This window comes from Camelina sativa, chromosome 9 (genome assembly GCF_000633955.1).
Source record: "Camelina sativa cultivar DH55 chromosome 9, Cs, whole genome shotgun sequence".
NCBI lineage: Eukaryota > Viridiplantae > Streptophyta > Magnoliopsida > Brassicales > Brassicaceae > Camelina > Camelina sativa.
The window spans coordinates 26061657-26082545 of record NC_025693.1 but is presented as its reverse complement, the minus strand read 5'-3'; the positions used below and the strand labels follow the sequence as shown (position 1 = coordinate 26082545).

The following is a 20889-nucleotide window of genomic DNA, read 5'->3' as shown; positions in this document are numbered from 1 at the left end:
ACATAGAGACAAAGATGACACAAGATAAAAGGTAACTAAACACTGTTGCTCCAGTAGACAGGGGAATTATCAGAAACTATAAACACATGTAAATTGCAACATGATAATAAAAATTAAACAAGAGAACTGCAGAGAACAATTGCCATAATTCAAGCAAAAACAATCCTTGGTAGCCCAATCAAGTGGCAGCAACAAGATTAGATTTCGAAACCAAATCAGAAATCACTTGAGACAATGTGTTTGCACACACAAAACTAAGCACCAACTAGGCCAAGTTTCTAAATTGATTCTACCAACTAGCTTTGAGAGAATATTTATGTATAGTAACAAAACGAGAAATGGAGAAAAAAAAAAAGATTTTGGTGAACTTTAGTAAGCATAAATGGAAAACAGATCATAGTATAGAAGAAATACAAATTCATGCTAAAGCAAGCCAAAGTGATATACAAACATTCCGAAACATATTTAGAAACGTTACCTTTCAGGTAGTCTTGAATCAATAAGGAAAAAAAGATATCCAAATTGAAATCCACTGGTTTTTTTTTACATCAGAATTCATATATAAAGAAAAAGGCTTAAAATAGCAGTTTCTAAGTCCAAGTCAAATTGAAAGTCCTACATCATCTTCCTCAAAAGAATTGAAATCAAATCCATTAAAAAAAATTAAGCAGAGGTTTATTATTTTAAAGCTTTGTGACAGCTCATTCAATTAGTTTCTCCGCTACTACAATTTCCCCCATGTGAATTCCAGAAAATTTTTAAAACGACACCAACGAATCAGAAACCCTAGATCTGAACCACAAATCAAAGTCAGATTTGGGTGAGCCTCGACGGAATCATGAATAGAAAAAAAGAATCGAGGATTAGTAATACCTTTAAACCTTGGATCGAGATCTAGATCACCTCGATCTGCAAAACCGAGGAATGGAGGTAACCAAAACAAGGCGGAGAGAAAGACAGCAGCGGAGAAAGCAAGAATCAAAACGCATCTGAGACTAAAGTATCTAGAGATCCGAACGCAGCAGCAACAACAACTATTTCTTCCTCCTCCGTTATTATTCCTAGCCGTAGCAGCTCCGTCGCTCACAGGAAGATTCTGCTCTTCGTCAGTATTCTTCCCCATAACATAGACAGCAGAGAAACAAACAGATTCATTCACGGGAAAACTCCAAATCCAAATCCAAAAGTAAAGCTGTTCCGATCGGTTCCAGATTCTGCCGCAGCCATCAAAGGGGGCAAAGGCTATTATCTCCTCTCCCACCCAACCAGAATAGGTGAAATCAGAAGAACAAATTCGAAGATGCTCGAAAAGCAAGCAACAGAAACGGTTCAAGTGGGAAAGGAAACAAAAATGTAGGGATGAGGGGAGACGGAGAGACGAAGGGAAGAGAAAGGAGTGAAGTAGCTTTCTCTGCAAATATGACAATAAGGCTCCTCCTTTTTTTCCTTTTTTTTCTTTTGTGGGAGAAAGGGAAGAGTAAATAAATATATGTATTTGTGCTGCTTTGCTTTTATCTTTCTTTTGTTTCTACATATAAAAAGATTTGTTTAGTAAATTATATGTACAGAGCAGTTGCCACTAGTGGGTGTGTGAGCTCGTGTCAGTTTGAATTTCGAATTTTTATTTCTATATTACTATTATTCTTTTAGGCAAGAAAAGAATAAAATAAAATTATAAACTAAGATTGATGGGTGGATACATTTTTGGGATAACTATTGGTTATTGATAATTAGATGGAATTTCTAATTTTTTTTATAAAACAAAAATACAAAACTTCAAATTGGTAGACTATATAATATTTATATAGGTTATAACTAAGATTAATTATTTGATAGGTTTTATGGATTGTAATCTTTAATTATACATAGATTTAGGATTAGAATTCTATTAAAAAAGATATTCTAAAAAATAAAAATAAAAATCTTCAAAGAATATTTAACTAACTATATATACACAAAAAAAAATCTCACAAATTAAATTAAATTAATTACTCTTCCACATATTATAAATGATTTTGGTGTAACCCATAAATAAAATTTGAAAACAATCATATTTATAGGCTAGATTAGAATCTGTATTAAAACAAGATTTTAAATAAAAATTAAGACCCGTGAATGAAAAAGATTTCAACCCGTAGCACGGCTCATATTCTAGTACAGTATTAAAAACCAAGTTCTAGTTCAATTTGTTATGCAAAAAGCATGCAACACACATATGACATCAGGCGATATCTTTTATGTTTTTGTCATTAGGAAAAGGGTTTTGTGAAAATGATTCAATGTGTAGCTAATAATAATAAAAGATTCTACACAACATCACATTTATCATGAAAGCAAACTAATGAAAACTCCCAACTATTTTGAGTGTTTTAATTAAGAAAACGTAATCAAATACTACACTTTATTATGTCTAACAAGAAAACAAATACACTTTATCAAGGTATTTAAGAGAGACAATTAATGGTGATGTAGAATTGTGAGAGAGTAACTTGTTGAGAAGACAAGTTAGTTGTGAAACTTGTATCACGGAAGAAGAGACAAAAAAAACAAAAAAAAAAAACTTATAGGTCAAACACTTTTGTCACTTTCCGTCTACGGCAGAAATCTTGTGGGTCTTTTTAAAGCTCCCCCCTCTCTTCTTCGTCGGTGACATGAATTTTTATTAATTCAGAGCTCTCCCTTGTTTTTTTTTTAATTTCACGATATTTATCATACTACCCTTCTACTGTGATGTGTCTAATTAATGCTCTTCTTTTTTTTTTTATATATATAAAAAAACTGATTATCAAAAATAAAAATAAATCGGAATCGACTATTCGTAGGTTCGCATATTCGTCATGGCCAACGATAGGTTTCGTAAGTATTTTATCTTTAGCACAAGAAATTTTAATGGTACGTCACTGAACTAACTCAATTTGGTTATCTAACTATCACTTTCGTCTTTAAACTAAAGACACAATCTAATACTATATTCATAAATGAGATGAGAGATTCTAGAATGGTCAAGCTTTGGTAGCACATCATACTTCTCAGGTTCTTGGTATGTCAGCTTTTTTTGCTTACGAAATGTTGAAGTAAATCAAACGTATATCAAGAATGAACTATATTAATAATAACAAAAAAAAAAAAAGACAGATCGATCGAAGGTTGGTTGGCCGCCAGCCGAAACATACACAAGTCTCTATATAATAAAAATTATTTAATGCAAATTCAATAACAAGCTAACATGTGTGTGAGATACACACTATCCCAGAATTAAAACTCAAAGTTGATAAACCATAAAACACAGAAACAGAAGATCTACAGTAAACAAATGAACAACAAAAGTAAGAGAAAGACATATGACAAAGCAAAAACAAAATACAAAGAGACCAAAGTGAAACAGAATGGGCTTAAAAGGAGTCAAAGAGTTAGATTAACCTTTAATAGTCAAAAGGCCATCCACTGTAACCCATATGGGACTGTTGTTGATGATGTTGATGTTGATGTTGTTGTTGTTGCTGCTGGTGATGATGATGATAGTGCCCTTCTTCTGCAGTCGCTGTGTTGTTTGTTTCTCTACGGTTTTGACCCGAGCTTGAGCTAGACGAGCGGAATGGCCAGAGGTTAGAGAAAATATTCCTTCTTCTGTTGTTTTCTCTTCCACTGGTGCTTCTGTTCTGATTACTCTGTGTGCTTGAAGAAGATCCTCTTGATGGTAACTCTTTACGGCAGACTGGGCATGAGTTATGCTGAACCAGCCACGGGACAATGCAGTCAGAATGATAGATGTGGTTACACGGCATCTGTTTTGCTTCTGCTTTCAGTTCAAACTCGTCCTTGCAAACCGGGCAGTGAGAGTCTGATGACTTGAGATGCTTCTGTGTGATCTTGATCGTTGGCAATGCATCAATTGATGATTTTGGTGCTGGTGGTGGACCTCGATGATGAGTGCCAGATGAAAGCTGTTCGATCAGTTCTTCAAGACCAGGACCGAAGAAATAGTCTCCAGCGTTGGTGCCACGTGTGATACCAATTCCAGGTGCTGCACCATTGACAAAAGCTTCAACTGAATGATTATTATCTCCACCAGCCAATCTAAAGGGAGCTTGACCACCAAAGATCAATAGAGGAGCTAAGTTTGAAAAGCTTTCAGAACCGGCTGCAGAGCCACCAAGTCTTCCGGTGATTTCTCGTTCATAGCTTCTTTCAGCTAAGCGGGTTCTCATAAAAGCAGAGAAAGCTTCCATGAGATCAAAGGTTGGATCACGCTCAACATCCCTTTGAGCTCTAAGCATATCAAAGGGACTACTCGGTCCAAGATCGATTTCCTCAACAAATCCTCCTCCACAATACGAACAGACAGCATCTCGAGCTCGAAGCCAAACAGCACGCTGACATCTGTGACACCAATGGGTATTTCGAACACTTGACATCCTCTTCCTCCTCCTCTTTTTCTATCACAATCTCCTTGTGCAGAGTCACAAAACCAGTAAAAGCAAAGTCCTTTGTGCTTGAATAGCTTGAAAGATTAATTTTTCCAGTCAGTCAGGTACTAGTTAATTTAGCCTGCAAAAGCCGGTAGGGAGAACTGTTCACCAACTCCTGCTAACTTTTTTGCTAAGTTGGTAAACCAAAGAGGTTTTGGCCTTATCCTTACTTTCCAAGCTTACCTCAGAGCTTTAGTCCATACTACAAGATCCAAATGTAACCACAAGTCATAACATAATTCAGCAAATTTACAACAAATGGTTTCCCTCAACAACAGAACCTTTATACCCAGGCTAGAACATTAACGAAGCTCACTACTTACTACTAATCACTACAATCCTCAAAACCAATTGAAAAAAAAAAAAGACCAAGCACTCCAGGAACTCAGAAACTCTATAAATCAACTACATTGAGCTAAAAAAAAATCTCTAAATAAGAGCCATACCACGATCTCGCAATGTAGAGAAGAGAAAAATCTAACTAAAAACAATGAAGAAAGTACAATGCAAACGATCTACAGTAGAGATAAACCAAACACGTCTTTCGTACGGACAAAATCAACCAAAACACAAGATCTATCAAAAACCAGATCACGCTTCACGAAAACGAAATCAACAAATCCAATCCCAAAAATAAGAAACAGAGCAAAATCACCAAAGTATCCGAGAAAGAGATGATCTAAAAGCACAAACCTTAACGGGGAAGTTTTAAGCAAATCTGATCAAAGGATCTAAAAAATCCAACAAGATAATAAATAAATAAAAAATCCAGCGAAAACAAAGAATGCAAGACGCGATTACTTCGTTGATTAAAGAAGAGCTAAAAAAAACTCAATCAGTTACATACCTATTCACATAGATCCAAAGGGAAGACGAAGAAAAACTTAAACGAAGCTGTAATGAGATTAGATTTCGGAGGAAGAAGACGAAGAGAAAAAAAAAAGAGAGCTATCCAGGAAGAAGAATCTCTCCGTTACACTCTATTGAGAGTTATTGACTGTAAAACAAAAAAACAAAAAAGTTTATAAGAACAAAAAAAAAAAAAAGGTTAGCTAGTCCCTTGGTGAAACAAAGACATAAAAATAAAGCACTTGTCTTTGTCTCTGTGTTATTATTCTTAAAGACTGTAATAATATCCCACGTGCCACGTGTCTGGAGCTATCAAACTACCCTCTAGCTTTCTCCGTATTTACAGTTTCTACCTGTCTGACACTCCGCCGGCTTTTTGTCACGCTTTCTTTGCTTCCGTCTGAAGATTTCTCAATATCACTCACGATATACACCACCCGTTACATTATTTGCCTTTTTCATCTTATAAAATTTTCTATAACTAGGAATTTTTTTTTTTTAAAGAATACTTCAAATATGCTCAGATTCAATGTGAGTAGACAAAAATTAAAAAAAAAATGAAAATAGGAAATTTCAACGAAGCAAATTTTATGGTCCTTGTTGCTAGGATTTTGAAACCATCTTCTTGCGGCGTTTTCCGCCGGAAACCTCATTGGCCTTTGTACGGACGTAGCTCCTGAGCTGCTTCAGAATCTTCCTCTCACTCACACGCAACACTAGCGAGTGATATAGTCTCCTGTCTTTAGGAAGACAACAAGCTTTGAGTCCAGCAATGTCATCTTCCAAAGAAGTCGATGCTCCGTATAAGCTCTCTCGCTTATCCACAATAGTAAGAAGAGCTTCACAAAGACCGTCTGTGAGAAGAACATCGTTTTCACTTTCTCCAAGCTTGAACTTGTGTTTCCCGATTGTTAACTCGTAAGGAGAAGAGGGAGATGAAGATCCTTTTCCTTCTTTTGAGAGACTTGCTTTTGCTGATATAGCTAAATCCAGTTTATTGTATGCGTCGTCTGGTAAGAGCAGTATGTAGAGTAGGATCAGGAGCTCGGTTTGGGGTTCTCCGGTTGAAGAAACCTCAAAGTATTCAGAGTTTTGGCTCTCGCATCCCGTGTACCCTAGTTTTCTCCACAGGGCGAGTCTAGCTCGAGTGTACCGGCTTGTGAATGAGGATGTGCTCCATTCCGTTACTAATTCTAGATCTATGTTTACTATGTCGTAGGGATTATCAGGTTCTGTAAATCCGTACCTGTGGAGTAACGCAGCGTTACCCATCAAACCGTATGTATTGAATACCTACACAGAGATTATCGCATCAATGCAAATGAGATATGATTCTAACAGACTCGACTATATTAGTAATAAACACCCAAAACAAAAGCATACCTCAGCTCCAGCTGCAACATCCTTCACCATAATCATTTTTAAACCGGATGCATCATCTTGCAACATTGAAGAGTTCTCTTCTTTTTCTTCTTCTTCTTCGTTGGCTTCGTCGTCTGTGTTTTCACCCGGAACTTCCTCCAAAGATTGCTCAGGCGAGGAAGAACTTTTATTGGAAGGCTCGTCTTCATCGGTGGCCTCATTTACAGCATCACCATTGTCAGATTCATCAGCTTCAGTATCGGATTCACTGTGAGATGACTCAGCAGTAAAATGAACGTCTTCCGCCCCAGTTTTATGATTGAAGCTGCAAACGGAATAGACAGGCAAGATTCAGAAGAGTGGACAATGAGTAAATCATCAAGTTTTTTTGTCTAGAATCATATTTAGTTCAACAAAATCCAACTTCTAAGGATCATTCTTCCCACATGCAAAAGACTCAAAACGGAAAAGCACAACTGCAACTATATAACCAAGGTGCTGCAATCATGAATCAGGCTGTGAAAAAAATCAAGCACATTAAATGCTAAATATATAGATTGTCTGCAATCATTGACAGGACTTAGAACAGACTCGGTCTAAATCTAATCGAAGTGATTGAACCTAACGAGATGGCGAGACCCTTAAAGTCCACACAGAGAAAATCACTACAGGAAATTATATATAAGCAAATGTTGGTCTGGTATTTAGGCTAATTGGACTGTATTCAGGATGCAATTAAAAACCACCACAAGTCTGGAATATGACTAAATGGTAGGCTAACCATAACTAAGTAGCTAACTATAAGTCTACATCCTGAAACATACAACCTTAAACAAACATATGACACATGATCAACGAGCTTAAAGCTTATAGTCTTATAGAGCCAAAATAAACTGATACAGGAAAGCATTTCTATGGTATTATGCTTGGCCTAAAATCCAACAAGTTTCTTAGATTGATACATAAACAAGGTCTATAAAGAATAATAAACTTACAGATCAGCAAGAGGAACCATCCCGGATCCATGGTAATCATCAATCTGGAAAGACCGTGAAGCAATTAGACTCTTAGCAGCAAGATACTCTTTAATCCCAAAGGAATCAGGATCAACATTCTGAGGCAGTGAAGAGGTAAGTGGCGAAATGTTTTCTTCCCAATCCTCACATATAAGAACATGATCTTCCTTCACCACCTGCCTACAAAAAATTCACACTGATGAGTAGTGACTTCACAACTCAATCCCCAAGATTCTATAATCAAACAACAATGGTATTTCAAAATTAAGATAAGAAACCTTGTGAAGCTCAGTTCCAGACAAGAGAGAATCCAAGTCTTGAAGAGACCAAACTAGAGGCAAATCCTCTTGACTAGGAAGAATCTGAAGATAACCAGACCAAGGTGATTCTTCACCTAAGCTTCTCTCGTACATGAGAGCAACAGAGAGACCTAAACTTCCATCTAAACCAGCGGATTCGATAATCTCACGAGCTCCACTCGTTTTGATTGTGAGACAAGCAGGTTTCGAGATATTGGCGACAACGTCTCCTTCTTTCAAATCGCAGGTTGCTCTCACGGAGACACCATCGTTTTCGTCGTCGACGAGGTTTAGAGCGTCGCTGCAATCAACTCCGTTAGCTTTCATCCATCTCTTGAATCCTCTTAACCTCCTGCTAGAGAGACAGAGAGAGAGAACCGATTAATTTAACAAAACTGATAGGTTATAAGAGGACTGAGAGATAGAGCGAGAGACAGAAAAAAGAAACCTTGTGGCCATGATTGATTGGTGATCTCTGATGAACTCGCCGGAGGGGAACAAAATCAACGTCCGGTAAGAGCGGCAACAACGACGGCGGTTGATGAATGAGAAAGGGTTTATGATGTTACTGTAACGTACAAAGTGTATTGACGAAATTAGCCTTCCATCTTTTTTTTTTTTTGGGGGCAAATTTGAAATTAAATAAAACCTAAGTAATTTGGTTAGAAAAACTTCTAATAATTGATATCTTTGTAAACTTTTAGTTAGGTTAGAAATTTTTTACATCCAACTTCATATAAAGTAAAGTATGTAAAGAGTTTTACATACATCCATTTGAAGACAAGTTATTAATTTAGTGGCAAGAATATAATAAGCATAATGTGTAATGTATATATTTCCTAAAACAAAAGTATCTTGATCATCAATACATTACCAACTAGAAAAAGTCTCACGCGATGCGTTGGTAAAATAAACGTAATAAAATATGTTTAATTATTTTAAAATACATTCAATAATAATTAACATTAATATTGTTACAAAATTTAAAAATTTATGTGAGAGATAGAATATGATGTTTGACAAAAAAAATTTCTTGTTATTTATAGAAAAAAATGTGGTATCAAATATATCATTAGGAGGATTGTAGAGGTTTTCAGTTTTTTTCTATGGTTATATTTTACAGAATAAATATGCCATAATTTTTTTTTGTGCTTTTTTCTTATTTTTTGTAAAACATAAATTGGAATTAATACATTAAAGTGTATTAATATCTTGAAAGTTTTGTTTTCCAAACATCATGAGAGTTACATTTTAAAGAATAATATGCAATAAATTGTGATAATGTTTTTTTTGTCAACTGTGATAATTATTATTATTAAAGTAAAACAAAACATCATTATTCTTTAGTATCTTGAAATTATTTAAGAATAAAATTGTCTTTTGTTTTAAAATTAGAAAACAAATATTTTATTCTTGATTTAGTGAAAAATTATTGAAAATTACAATGTTATGATAATTATATACAATATCGATAAATGATACTTCATAAGTAATATACTTACTTACAAAATATGTTGTCCAATAAAACATATATTGTATTCCAATTATTAGATTAAAGTGTATTAAAATGATGAGTGTTAGTTTTTTTTTTTTGACATCAATAAGTTTTTGCTTTTTGGCAAACATTATGGGAATTACATTATAAAAAATTAATACATCTTATTATATAAAGTTGGGTTTTAAAAGTTAGTCATTAACAGGATTTTGACAAATGTCAAGTTATCAATCTGAGATTTTGACATGTGTAAAAGTTAATATTTAATAGAAGGAATTTAAGACTACCAAAAAAACAAAAAATTCTGTTTTAAACAATATTTTATAATGTAAAAATATAATTCTCAAAAATTAAAGTTATCAATCTCAGATTTTGACATGTGTAAAAGTTACTATTTAATATGAGAGATTTGAGAACAATATTAATAATGTAAAAAGATAACTATCAAAAAATTATAAAAAGTCAACAGTTTTTTAAAAAAATAATTATAAGGAGATTATATATATATATATATATATATTTACAAAATTCAAAATTATATCATTATTTACTTATTTTTAATTTAAGTTATTTATTTTACAAGAAAAAATCGAAAAGGAATTAAGGAATATATACAGTTAATTATTAATTATAAAAAATGTAAATACTCACTTCTACATAAACATTAGGTCTGGGCCGGAGCCGGATATCCGGCCTTTTTGATGGTATCCGAATCCGAATCCGGCTCCGACGTATGAATAAAAGGTTTTGGAGCTATTTATAGACATGAAGTGAAGTGTTTTTTTTGTTTCTACTCGATGTGGGATAAATGACAAAGGAAGTGAGAGTGGAAAAGTCCCACATCGACAGAAGCAACAAATTATCTTCACATATATAGATATAAATAATTTAATATTATACTATATATTAATAATGAATTTATATACTATAGTGGCGGATCCAGATATCCAATCCGAATTATTTTTACTATCTGGATCTGATCCGCATCCGGCCGGATTTAGAAATATAACATCCGAATCCGGATCCGTTTTAGCGGATATCCGCTTTTTCGGATCGGATACCGGATTCGGATCCGGATATCCGACGGATCCGGTTATTTGGTCTCAGGGCTAATAAACATAGATTGTCTCATATTTTTCATATAACAAAATAATTTATTCAAAAACACTGCTTTCAACTTTGTTCTATTGGTAAAAAAAATTAATGGAAAAGTAAAATTTTCCTTATCTTTTAAACAAAATATTTCTCATATTTTCTTCTTTTTCAGTTTAGAATAGGTAAGATTAATATGTTGACCCAAAAAAATATAAGATTAATATATGCGCCTTCTTTTTCTAATACTGTAAATTAAAATTTACTGTAGTATTTTAAGATTGTTTTATTTAATTTGTATTTTCATCTTTGAATTATTTGAGATTCATATATTATCGTGCTTATAAATTTTCTATTATTTTTTTATTATGTCAAATTAATTTTCCTCTAATTTTTCAACTTTGATTGGTTGGTCATAGACCCTTTTTTGTGCAAACATAATTGTTAGTTGTTACCATTCATTCAATCCCAAAGAAAGATAAAGAGTAAAAGCTCATCAACCCAATGATTGGATAAAATAGGCTTATCAAACACAGGCTTACAACAAATATAGATAGATAGATTGGAAAAACATAAATCATTGTTGATATATCCATAAGAGCTTGGAGACAGAGGCTACATCATGGTGTGTCAAAGACACTTCCACGAATACATTCAGAAATTTAACATTAGTTACTATCAAAAGATTTTGTTCTGTTAAAAAAGAGTCTTTAGTTTCATTGGTTATCGGAGCAAGCCACTTTGAGATAGATAAAAGACGTGAATATATTCTCTCCACACAGGACGAGGGCAGAGCCGAGGGGAGGAGGTTGGACACAAGGTTCTTGCCATAAGGGAGAAGAGCGGAGCCAAGTTCTCTTCATGGTTGGTCATACACTATTATGATGATACATCATTTATTAGTAGACTATGTAATATATTTTTTATTCGAAATATTTTTGAGCCAACAATTTTAGTGATTAAAGAAACTATGCAAAAGTGAAAATAAAGAAACATATAATAGTTTGTTCAATGTGTTCATATAGGCATTTTCTAGGTGGTAGTAAAAAATATATTTGTAACATACAATATAGTTAGGTGTATAAAATCACTTTTAATAGTAACATACATAAGATTTTTGTAAATGGATATAAATCAGTGTATTATTGCAAAAAGAAAATTTATAAATAATTTACAACAAATTTTAATATATTTTTGTTAAATTTAATTTATAAAACTTTAAATCCGCACATCGGACAGGTCCTTATCTAGTATACAATAAATTGTGACTATGATTATAATAAAGAAAAAATAAAATATCATATTGTTTTATATCTTGAATTTATTTTTTATTATGATTAAAATTAAAGGAAAATAAAATATTATATTTTTAAAAATCTTGAAATTATTTAGAAAAATGATTTGATCTTCTGGCACAAAAATTGTAAACCAAATATTATATTTTGTCAGCAAATAAATATTATAATATTTTCATATTTTTAAATCTTGAAATTATTTTAAATAAAACTACCATAACTATAATTTTTCCAAAACTATAATATAAATGATTTATTCTTTAATTATCGGCAAATTATTATTTGAGGAACTATAATGTTATGGTAAGTGTATAAAATATTGATCAATGAATTTATATATATATATATATATATATATATATATATATAATAACTAAAAGGACATTGCTAAAATGTTAAGATATTTTTTAGGATATTTTTTTATGTTTATAATATGGAGAGGAATGAGTGCCACTTGTGAGCTTTTTAAAGTATGCGTTTGAAAAAACCTTAATTATTATAGAAAAAGTTATAGAATTTACAAACTTATGTGAGGTTTGAGATATGAGAGTTAATGAGATGTGTCTTTCTTTTTATAGGAATATTTAGAGTTAGAAGCCTATTATAAATTAATTATTTAATTGGGTTGCTAATGCACTAATCCTTATATCAATTTATACCTATAAGAAGTTATATGAGAGTTACAAAATGCAATAAATTCATAATAATATATTTTAATATTTATTATGTTTCAAATGGTTATTAGTCATTCATTACAATACTAATAATATTATGGAAGTTACAAAAATGTCAACATATAACAGAAGTAAATAATTTCAATTAAATGAACTTTAGTACCTTAAAGATGGATATGATTATTAATATGAGAGTTACAAAAGATGTGATAGAATATGAAATTTACTATAATATGTAAGAAGATGCACCAAAAAATACATTTATTAGTTGTTTTGAGTATTAATTTTTAGTTAATATAAATATAAATATATAATAGGAATTTTAACCTAATCAAATTAATATGAGAGTTACAAAATATGTGATAGAATATGAAATTTAATAAAATATGTGAGAAGGTTCATAAATAAATACATTTATTATTTTTCAAATATAAATAGTTACTATGACTAGTAATATATGATAGGAATTTCAAGCAAAACAAATCATAATTATATATATATATATATATTGATTTCTTTCTTTAAAAGACATATACTATAGTTATTTCTCTCAAAATATTTATAGCCAAATATATATATATATATATATATATATATAATTTTTAATATACTTTAGTTTGTTTTAGTTAGAATCAAATTGAAAATAATGTAATAATCATATCATGTTAATTATTTCTATTAAAGTTAAGAAATAAAAGAGAAAATTATTATTTTGGACAATATGCTACATAAGTTAAAGAATAAATTGAACATCTTATATTCAGATTGAAAAATAATGTAATAATCATATCATGTTAATTATTTCTATTAAAGTTAAGAAATAAAAGAGAAAATCATTATTTTGGACAATATGCTACATAAATTAAAGAATAATTTAAACATCTTATATTCAAATTGAAAAATAATGTAATAATCATATCATGTTAAATATTTCTATTAAAGTTAAGAAATAAAAGAGAAAATCATTATTTTGGACAATATGCTACATAAATTAAAGAATAATTTAAACATCTTATATTCAAATTGAAAAATAATGTAATAATCATATCATGTTAAATATTTCTATTAAAGTTAAGAAATAAAAGAGAAAATCATTATTTTGGACAATATGCTACATAAATTAAAGAATAATTTAAACATCTTATATTCAAATTGAAAAATAATGTAATAATCATATCATGTTAAATATTTCTATTAAAGTTAAGAAATAAAAGAGAAAATCATTATTTTGGACAATATGCTACATAAATTAAAGAATAATTTAAACATCTTATATTCAAATTGAAAAATAATGTAATAATCATATCATGTTAAATATTTCTATTAAAGTTAAGAAATAAAAGAGAAAATCATTATTTTGGACAATATGCTACATAAATTAAAGAATAATTTAAACATCTTATATTCAAATTGAAAAATAATGTAATAATCATATCATGTTAAATATTTCTATTAAAGTTAAGAAATAAAAGAGAAAATCATTATTTTGGACAATATGCTACATAAATTAAAGAATAATTTAAACATCTTATATTCAAATTGAAAAATAATGTAATAATCATATCATGTTAAATATTTCTATTAAAGTTAAGAAATAAAAGAGAAAATCATTATTTTGGACAATATGCTACATAAATTAAAAAATAAATTGAACATCTTATAATGTATAATATCAAATTATATTTTATCTTAAATATAAATATAAATAATATAATGTATGTCATATAAAGTCAGTTAAAATATATACTTATATTTAAAATATTAAAGAGGAAATAATACATGTCACAAAAAAAAAATGTAAAATGTCAACTTTTTAAAGCTTGTCAAAAGAGAATTTTACTTTATTACATAAATTGTGACATTATATATAGGATAGACTGGTAGGGTAAAGTATGTGGTAAACAAGCCAACGATAATTAAACTTTGTAATCATTAATTACAACGAGATAAATGAATACTACTCCGTCAACACAAGAACAAGAACGTGGTAAGAAGCTTTCTCCATTTAATGAACTGTCGGCAATATTCCATCCTCTACAACCAAAAACGCAAAGTATTGATGACTCCACCGGCGAATGCTCTTTCAAATCTGATACGTTTTCAGGAGTGTCGTCGATCAATACCGGTTTACTAGAAGAGGTGGTAAAGGAAGGAATGAAAGAAAGAAAATATTAACAGTTGATCTCAAAACCCCTATCTAATGGAGTGATTTAATAATTTGTGTTTTTAACTTTTCCATATATATATATATATATATATATATATAATATTGCCCACCACTGTAAATTTAANAGAATCGGTGCACTTTGCTCTTGCTGTTGCTTCTCAGTTACGACACCATGTTCTTCCTCATAGTTTAATAATTCATTGATGGGGTTAAAGAACCCGTCTTCTTGGCTCATCGCCATCCCGGATCTTGAATCGTGACCTTGCGGAGGAGGAGGAGGAGCAAAACTCGGCTGCTGTTGTTGAACGCCACCATTATCTCCCTCTAGCATTCTTATAAATTGCTGATACGCAGAATCATAATGTTGGTGTGAATCTGGCCGGGCTGCCATAAACTGCCATCGATGCGGTCGGTAAGAATCTAGCGGGCCTGGCCAAAACTGCTGCTGCTGTTGGTAAGAATCCAGCGGGGCTGGCTGAAACAGATGTTGTTGTTGATACGCAATATCATGATGAGGCTGCGGTTGATAAGAATCCAAAAGGGCATGCGGTTGATGATACTCGACAGTAGGAGGCTGCTGCTGCACAACCTTCTTCTGCCTCTTATTCTCTTCTTCCTCTGCTTTCTTCTGCTTATTTATTGCTTGTGGGCTCCGATAGATCTTGCACATAGAATAGTCCTACGTATACGCACCAACCAAAAGAAAACTCACAATAAAATCAAAAAAAAAAAAAAAAACTAATAACTTGGTAATCAAGAAACGCATACATACCTTTACGTCATCATCAGCAGAAGGACACTGATCAATCCAGTATTCATGCATCAACCAACTAGTTTTTTTGCCATGAGGTCGTTTCCCAACGAAGTATGATAGTGCGGTTTTGTAACCAACGAGGCCTTGCCCAGCGTCAATCTTCTTGGAAGCAACAGTTGCCTTCCAGTATCCGCCTTTGGCGTCACGTGTCTGCCTTTTGCCATCTTTACCCATCTTGTTCCTCTTCGATATAAAGTACCATTCTGTATCATTAGCCTTCTTGAATTTTTCTACGTACATATATCAAAAACATACATAAGTAAACGTTTGCCCAAAGAGAAAGAAGAGATAAAGTTGATAAAAATAACAAGTAATTAATTTGTTCTACAAGGAGACGACAAACCTGAAAGTTCATCAGGATTGGACTCGTAGATGTTCACGACATGTATAGAAAGGGTGTCCAATAATTCTCTGTTTCCGCCGAAGTAGTCTTGTTTCCGTCCAAGTAACGAGATGACCTCCAAGTCCTTTGGTCTATAGTTGACACCTGGAGGAAAGCAAGGTCTCGTCGAAGGGGAAGAAGACAAACTATGATGATCATCAGCTGAAGAAGAAGGAATCCCTGACGGTTCCGGTTCCGGTTCTGGCAAGGATCTTTCTTTACGCTTGTTTCTTCCAGGCATCGACATCATCTGAGTAACTTTAGATAATCAGATTGAAAGTACGTAATATGATTTGTAAGAGAAGATTCAACGTAGGTTATGTATCTTTTATTTATAAGGATTGTGTAATAAGCCGGTGGCCATATATATATATATGAATTTTATCAAAATTTTGAAAAGATATACAATATGTATTTAGATTCGAAATAGATTAGATTTAGATATGTTTCAAGACTTATTTGATATTATCTTCGTTCATAAAAATATATTTGAAAACTTTTATCTTTCTTATATATTCAAAAAAAGAAAAAAGAAAAAAAAGGAATTGACCGATGCTAGGACATTTGTGGAGACTGGAGAGCTAAAGGTTTGCGCTGAGCTAAAGTTCTTGAGTGTTTAGAGATTGGTGATCAAGTTCACAAATTGGCGTTGACGACAAAATGCATCCGGAGTCTGCACATATTTACTGAGAACTCAGGGAAGTAATCCACCGTGCCATTTTAGCCAGATGACTCGAACAGAAGTGCTCCTACTCTCTCTGGCCGGTGTTTAGGATCTGCAGATACATTTCACAGTGAAAAATTGGCTATTGCATATGGATTGATGAGAACTCCGGCAGGAACAACTCTTCGGATCACAAAGAATCTGAGATTTTGCAGAGATTGCCATTCTTTTACAAAATGTGTATCAAAAGCTTTCGGTCGGAAAATTATTGTAAGGGATGATATAGTTCGACTTCACCACTTCTCATGCAACGACAGAGTACTGGTGACAACAATATTCTCAGTCAGCCTAAAAAAAAAAAGGTTTTTTTCATTAGCTTGGGTTACTCTCTGTCGGTGTTAGGTTCGTGTGCTTTACGCTAATGGATAGTTATTCGCATGTTTTAGTCTATGATCGGTGTTTTGTTTCCGAAATGATTTGTTTACTGAGGATGCAGATGAAGTAAATGAATCTTCTGCAACATCAGACTTAAAAGAACCTGGTCTATACGGATCTCTTATATCTGTCCATAGCAAAAGCTACATATATTTATAGGAGAAGCAAAAGCAAAAGCTTATAGGAGAAGAAGAAGATAAATTGTGTATAAGTGTGTTATATCAAGAGATTAAAAGCAACGAAGCATGATCGACCTACAGACACGAAGCAAAACTAAACTTATATAAAAACCCACTAAACTCATATAAAAACGCCAAAGACATGGCATAAAACCAAATCAGTATCCGCGACGGTTCGTGGGAGGCTAATCTCATCTATGAACCAATCATATTTTGGAGCTTCTTCTTCATCATAAGATAAACAAGAATCATCAGATCCTTCTTCCATCTCAACGAGACCAAACCTACGGCTGAAACCAACTAAAGCATCGTTATTCTTAGGGATGCATATATTATTCTCTCTCACCAGGTAGATCACGAGGATGCTTTGAGAAGAGATCATGACACTCTTCTTCAGGTATCGAACGAGCTTCCATGGGGAGTCCTAAAGCTTTGTTCTTCAAAAAATAGGTTGCAATCTCACAGTTGGAAGGACTAAAGTGGAACCCTGGAGGAAAATATCTAAATATTGGATCCATTCGATCTCAGCAAACAAAAAAGAGACGAGGAAGAAGAAAGTGGAACTGACATTGACGCAAACTGAAACTAGAATATTCTAAAAGCTTGTTTCTTTCTTGAACGGATAAAAAAACTTTTGGCTCTCGTTAGATTGGCAATACGTTAGTGCGTTCCTAATACGAAAAAGTTTCCTATTTCTAATTCGATTTCAATTTCTTGATGTACTGTATAAATAAAATGTAGTTTCCAAAGTCGTGCTATGCACATGCTTGCTTCTTCACTAACCGTTTATGATATTCACTTATTGGTATTAAGCTTGTTTCTTTATTTATAGTTCAATTTACGTTTGAGGTTGTTTTGGTGCTGCGAATGTGTAGGGAAAGTATACACTCTTTGAGAGAGAAGTGAAACTTGTGCAGCAGCAGACATTTCAAGATTAGGGATGCAGATGAGCTAAATGAATCTTCTGCAACATTAGACTTGAAAGAACCTGGTAAATGTAATCTCTTTCCATAGCAAAACCTATACACATATATTTTCTAATAGAAATGTTAATTCAGAGGAAAGCAAATGCTTATGAGAAGAAGAAGACATCAGTGTTTTATATCTACATCTTTATATGTGAGAAGTGTATGTTTTGATGTCTAAGATAATAAGAGAATCTCAAGATTGTGTTACACTTATCTCAAGGCAATAAAAGCAACAAAGCCATTATCTCTCTGGTTTTAGAGAACATTGCAGATAAAAGAAACAGAGCAATTAGCAACTAAAAAACTAGTACATTGAGTGAAACCAAAATGAAGAAAAAAGTATGAACAGGATGAGACCACCACTTAGTGTAATGTTCCATCATTCCTTCTGTGACGAAGCATTAAAAAACAAACCAATATTGTTGGATTCTTCATCTCCATCCAGCAGTGTATATGATGACTTAATGAAGTCAGTCCAGAAACCTTCAAAATCGTCTGCGATCACTGGTTGCTGCTCAAAGCTTATGAACTCAGAAAAGCCATCCAAGTTACAAGGAAAAGGCAACTGCTGCGGTAGCGGCTTCTGATCTTGTGCTGGAAGTTCACAGTACTGTGGTTGCTGAGGCTGCACAACCTCCTCTTTCAATACGACTTCTCTTCTTTTAAGCTTCTCATNTATTCCATCAATCCTTCTGTGACGAAGCATTAAAAAACAAACCAATATTATTGTATTCTTCATCTCCATCCAGCAGTGTATATGATGACTTAATGAAGTCAGTCCAGAAACCTTCAAAATCGTCTGCGATCACTGGTTGCTGCTCAAAGCTAATGAACTCAGAAAAGCCATCCAAGTTACAAGGAAAAGGCAACTTCTGCGGTAGCGGGTTCTGATCTTGTGCTGGAAGTTCACAGTACTGTTGTCGCTGATACACAATATCCTGAGGCTGCGGTTGATTCAAATCCAGCTGCACAATCTCCTCTTCCTCGGATTTCTTCTTCTTCTTTGCTCCCCTTGGAGTCAGATAAATCTTGCACAACGCATGATCAACCTACACACACCAACCAAAACAAAAACTCACAATCTCAATAACTTGTAACCCAAGTAAGTAAAACAAACATACCCTTTTTACCTTATTCTCGTTGTTATGATCATCATCAGAAGAAGAAGACTCAAGCCAGTATTCTTGCATTAGCCAATCCCCTTTTACGCCATTTGGTTGTTTCCCAACGTAGTAGTCTAGTATGGTTTTGTAGCCGACTATGCCGTTCCCAGCGTTAATCTTCTTAGCAGCTACTGTTGCGCTCCAGTATCCTCCATTGCTGCCACGTTTCTTCTGTCTTCCGCCTCTGCCTCCGCCTTTACCGAGTTTGGTCCTCTCCGAGATAAAGAACCATTCTTTCTCATTACCCTTTTCATATTTCTCTGTTTTCAATTGTAAAAGAACAGAGCCATTCATACACAGAAACCAAAAATTAGAAAGGATTTTAAAGGAGACCGGAGACGAACCTGAAAGTAGCTGTGGATTGGACTCGTAGATGTTGACGTGGTGAATAGGGACACTGAGCAATGAGTATCTGTCGCCTTGCGAGAAGGGTTTCAAGTAATGGAAGATGAGTTCTTCGTCCTTTGGTACAAACTTATACCCTGGCGGGAAAACGAACGGTTGCGTCGTCGGCGGAGGAAAGAAGTTATCAGCGGCCGAAGAAGAAGGAACGTCGGGTTTGTGTGGTGGTTCCGGCGGTTGGGTTTCTCGTTCCGGCGAGGAACTTGCTTTGCGCTTGTTTCTTGGTGGAATCGCCATCGGAGTTTTTTGGTTCGTTCGAGAGATTTCACAATTTGATCGATGGCTTATTAAACAAACACAACATAAGTATTATTAAAATGTGGCCAACTATGGGCTTGTTTGTTCACAGAATGTTTTTAATTGGGCTTCTATAATTTAGGCCCAATAAATTAGAAAGAGATCCAATGTGCTCTGTTCTTCCTTGCTCTTGACTACTACCGCTTCCATCTCTGAATTGAATTAACGAGGAGGAAATGGTCTAATGGCACCCCCCTATTCCTTGCTAGTGATTATGTTAAAACAAAATAGTCTTTTTTTTTTCACTATTGTCTTTATTTATAATTAAAAGCCAAAGGCCAAGCCAAAATTACAAACTATAGAAGCCCAAGCCAAATACAGAAATCGAAATACATAAACCAAAAAAAGTCCAAGCCCAAGGTAGAAATCCTTCATTGAAGATTAATTCTGTGAATCACTAGACACGTGGCACCAAAGAAGCGCTGAAGAGGACACGTGCAAAGTCGAAGAGTCTGAAGTCGACAGGTCTCCGGTCACCGACATCGGGAAGTATCGCCGGAAAACGTCTATTCCGACCAAAAACGCCGGCGAACAACGGAGGTAGCTCGATCTGCACTCATAGGAAAGGTGTGTTCCAAATTGCTGAGACGAAGACTCCATCAAATGTGAAAATCTTAATCTTCTTCTTCCAAAAACTATCAATCTTCAAACAAAGTGATTGATCTACCCAACCCAAAAAAACAGAACAACATAAAAAGAAAAAAGCTAAAAACCTAAACCGAACATCCGCTGCCGTCGAGACCAACGTATGCCGGATCTAAGCCGGATATGACACCGCCAAAGAGGCCACCGCACACCGGAGTCAAAAGCCGGATATGACGTTGCCAAAGAGGCCAACGCACACCAAAGTCAAAGCCGGACATGAAT

The 20889-nt window shown here is 33.5% G+C and overlaps 4 protein-coding genes across 6 annotated transcripts; all 4 read right to left on the bottom strand.

Annotated features, from left to right (window-relative positions):
• LOC104712317 (probable E3 ubiquitin-protein ligase RHC1A) lies at positions 3150-5527 on the bottom strand. Of its 2 annotated transcripts, none has more exons than XM_010429188.2 (2): positions 5317-5527; positions 3150-4548 (listed from the first exon to the last, which is right to left on the bottom strand). In XM_010429188.2, the coding sequence occupies exon 2, from the start codon at positions 4413-4415 to the stop codon at positions 3423-3425; it is 993 nt and encodes a 330-aa protein (XP_010427490.1). In that variant the 5' UTR covers positions 4416-4548; positions 5317-5527; the 3' UTR covers positions 3150-3422. The 2 variants fall into 2 exon arrangements, with proteins under 2 accessions (XP_010427490.1, XP_010427489.1); XM_010429187.2 differs by having other exon boundaries at positions 3150-4671; positions 5317-5526.
• LOC104712316 (ribosomal lysine N-methyltransferase 3-like) lies at positions 5817-8520 on the bottom strand. 2 transcript variants are annotated; one of them, XM_010429185.2, is made up of 5 exons: positions 8444-8520; positions 7975-8347; positions 7676-7872; positions 6702-7005; positions 5817-6611 (listed from the first exon to the last, which is right to left on the bottom strand). In XM_010429185.2, the coding sequence occupies exons 1-5, from the start codon at positions 8452-8454 to the stop codon at positions 5922-5924; spliced, it is 1575 nt and encodes a 524-aa protein (XP_010427487.1). In that variant the 5' UTR covers positions 8455-8520; the 3' UTR covers positions 5817-5921. The 2 variants fall into 2 exon arrangements, with proteins under 2 accessions (XP_010427487.1, XP_010427486.1); XM_010429184.2 differs by having other exon boundaries at positions 7975-8350; positions 8444-8516.
• On the bottom strand, positions 14557-16161 carry LOC104715726 (NAC transcription factor 29-like). The gene is made up of 4 exons (XM_010433109.1): positions 15876-16161; positions 15491-15762; positions 14857-15397; positions 14557-14585 (listed from the first exon to the last, which is right to left on the bottom strand). Exons 1-4 carry the CDS (start codon positions 16159-16161, stop codon positions 14557-14559), a joined length of 1128 nt encoding a protein of 375 aa, XP_010431411.1.
• Positions 18844-19993, bottom strand: LOC104715723 (NAC transcription factor 29-like). Its single transcript, XM_010433107.1, has 3 exons — positions 19668-19993; positions 19291-19583; positions 18844-19209 (listed from the first exon to the last, which is right to left on the bottom strand). Exons 1-3 carry the CDS (start codon positions 19960-19962, stop codon positions 18844-18846), a joined length of 954 nt encoding a protein of 317 aa, XP_010431409.1. The 5' UTR covers positions 19963-19993.

Coding starts and splice junctions, on each gene's coding strand:
- LOC104715723 (XM_010433107.1), bottom strand. CDS start 19,962: ATGGCGATTCCACCAAGAAACAAGCGCAAAGCAAGTTCCTCGCCGGAA. Junction 19,584..19,667: donor CAATCCACAGCTACTTTCAG/GTTCGTCTCCGG, acceptor AATTGAAAACAG/AGAAATATGAAAAGGGTAAT. Junction 19,210..19,290: donor ATCATAACAACGAGAATAAG/GTAAAAAGGGTA, acceptor TGGTGTGTGTAG/GTTGATCATGCGTTGTGCAA.
- LOC104712316 (XM_010429184.2), bottom strand. Junction 7,873..7,974: donor CTGGAACTGAGCTTCACAAG/GTTTCTTATCTT, acceptor TTTTGTAGGCAG/GTGGTGAAGGAAGATCATGT. Junction 6,612..6,701: donor ATGTTGCAGCTGGAGCTGAG/GTATGCTTTTGT, acceptor ATCTCTGTGTAG/GTATTCAATACATACGGTTT.
- LOC104715726 (XM_010433109.1), bottom strand. CDS start 16,161: ATGTCGATGCCTGGAAGAAACAAGCGTAAAGAAAGATCCTTGCCAGAA. Junction 15,398..15,490: donor CTGCTGATGATGACGTAAAG/GTATGTATGCGT, acceptor GCGTATACGTAG/GACTATTCTATGTGCAAGAT. Junction 14,586..14,856: donor GAAGCAACAGCAAGAGCAAA/GTGCACCGATTC, acceptor TTTTGGTTGTAG/AGGATGGAATATTGCCGACA.
- LOC104712317 (XM_010429188.2), bottom strand. CDS start 4,415: ATGTCAAGTGTTCGAAATACCCATTGGTGTCACAGATGTCAGCGTGCT.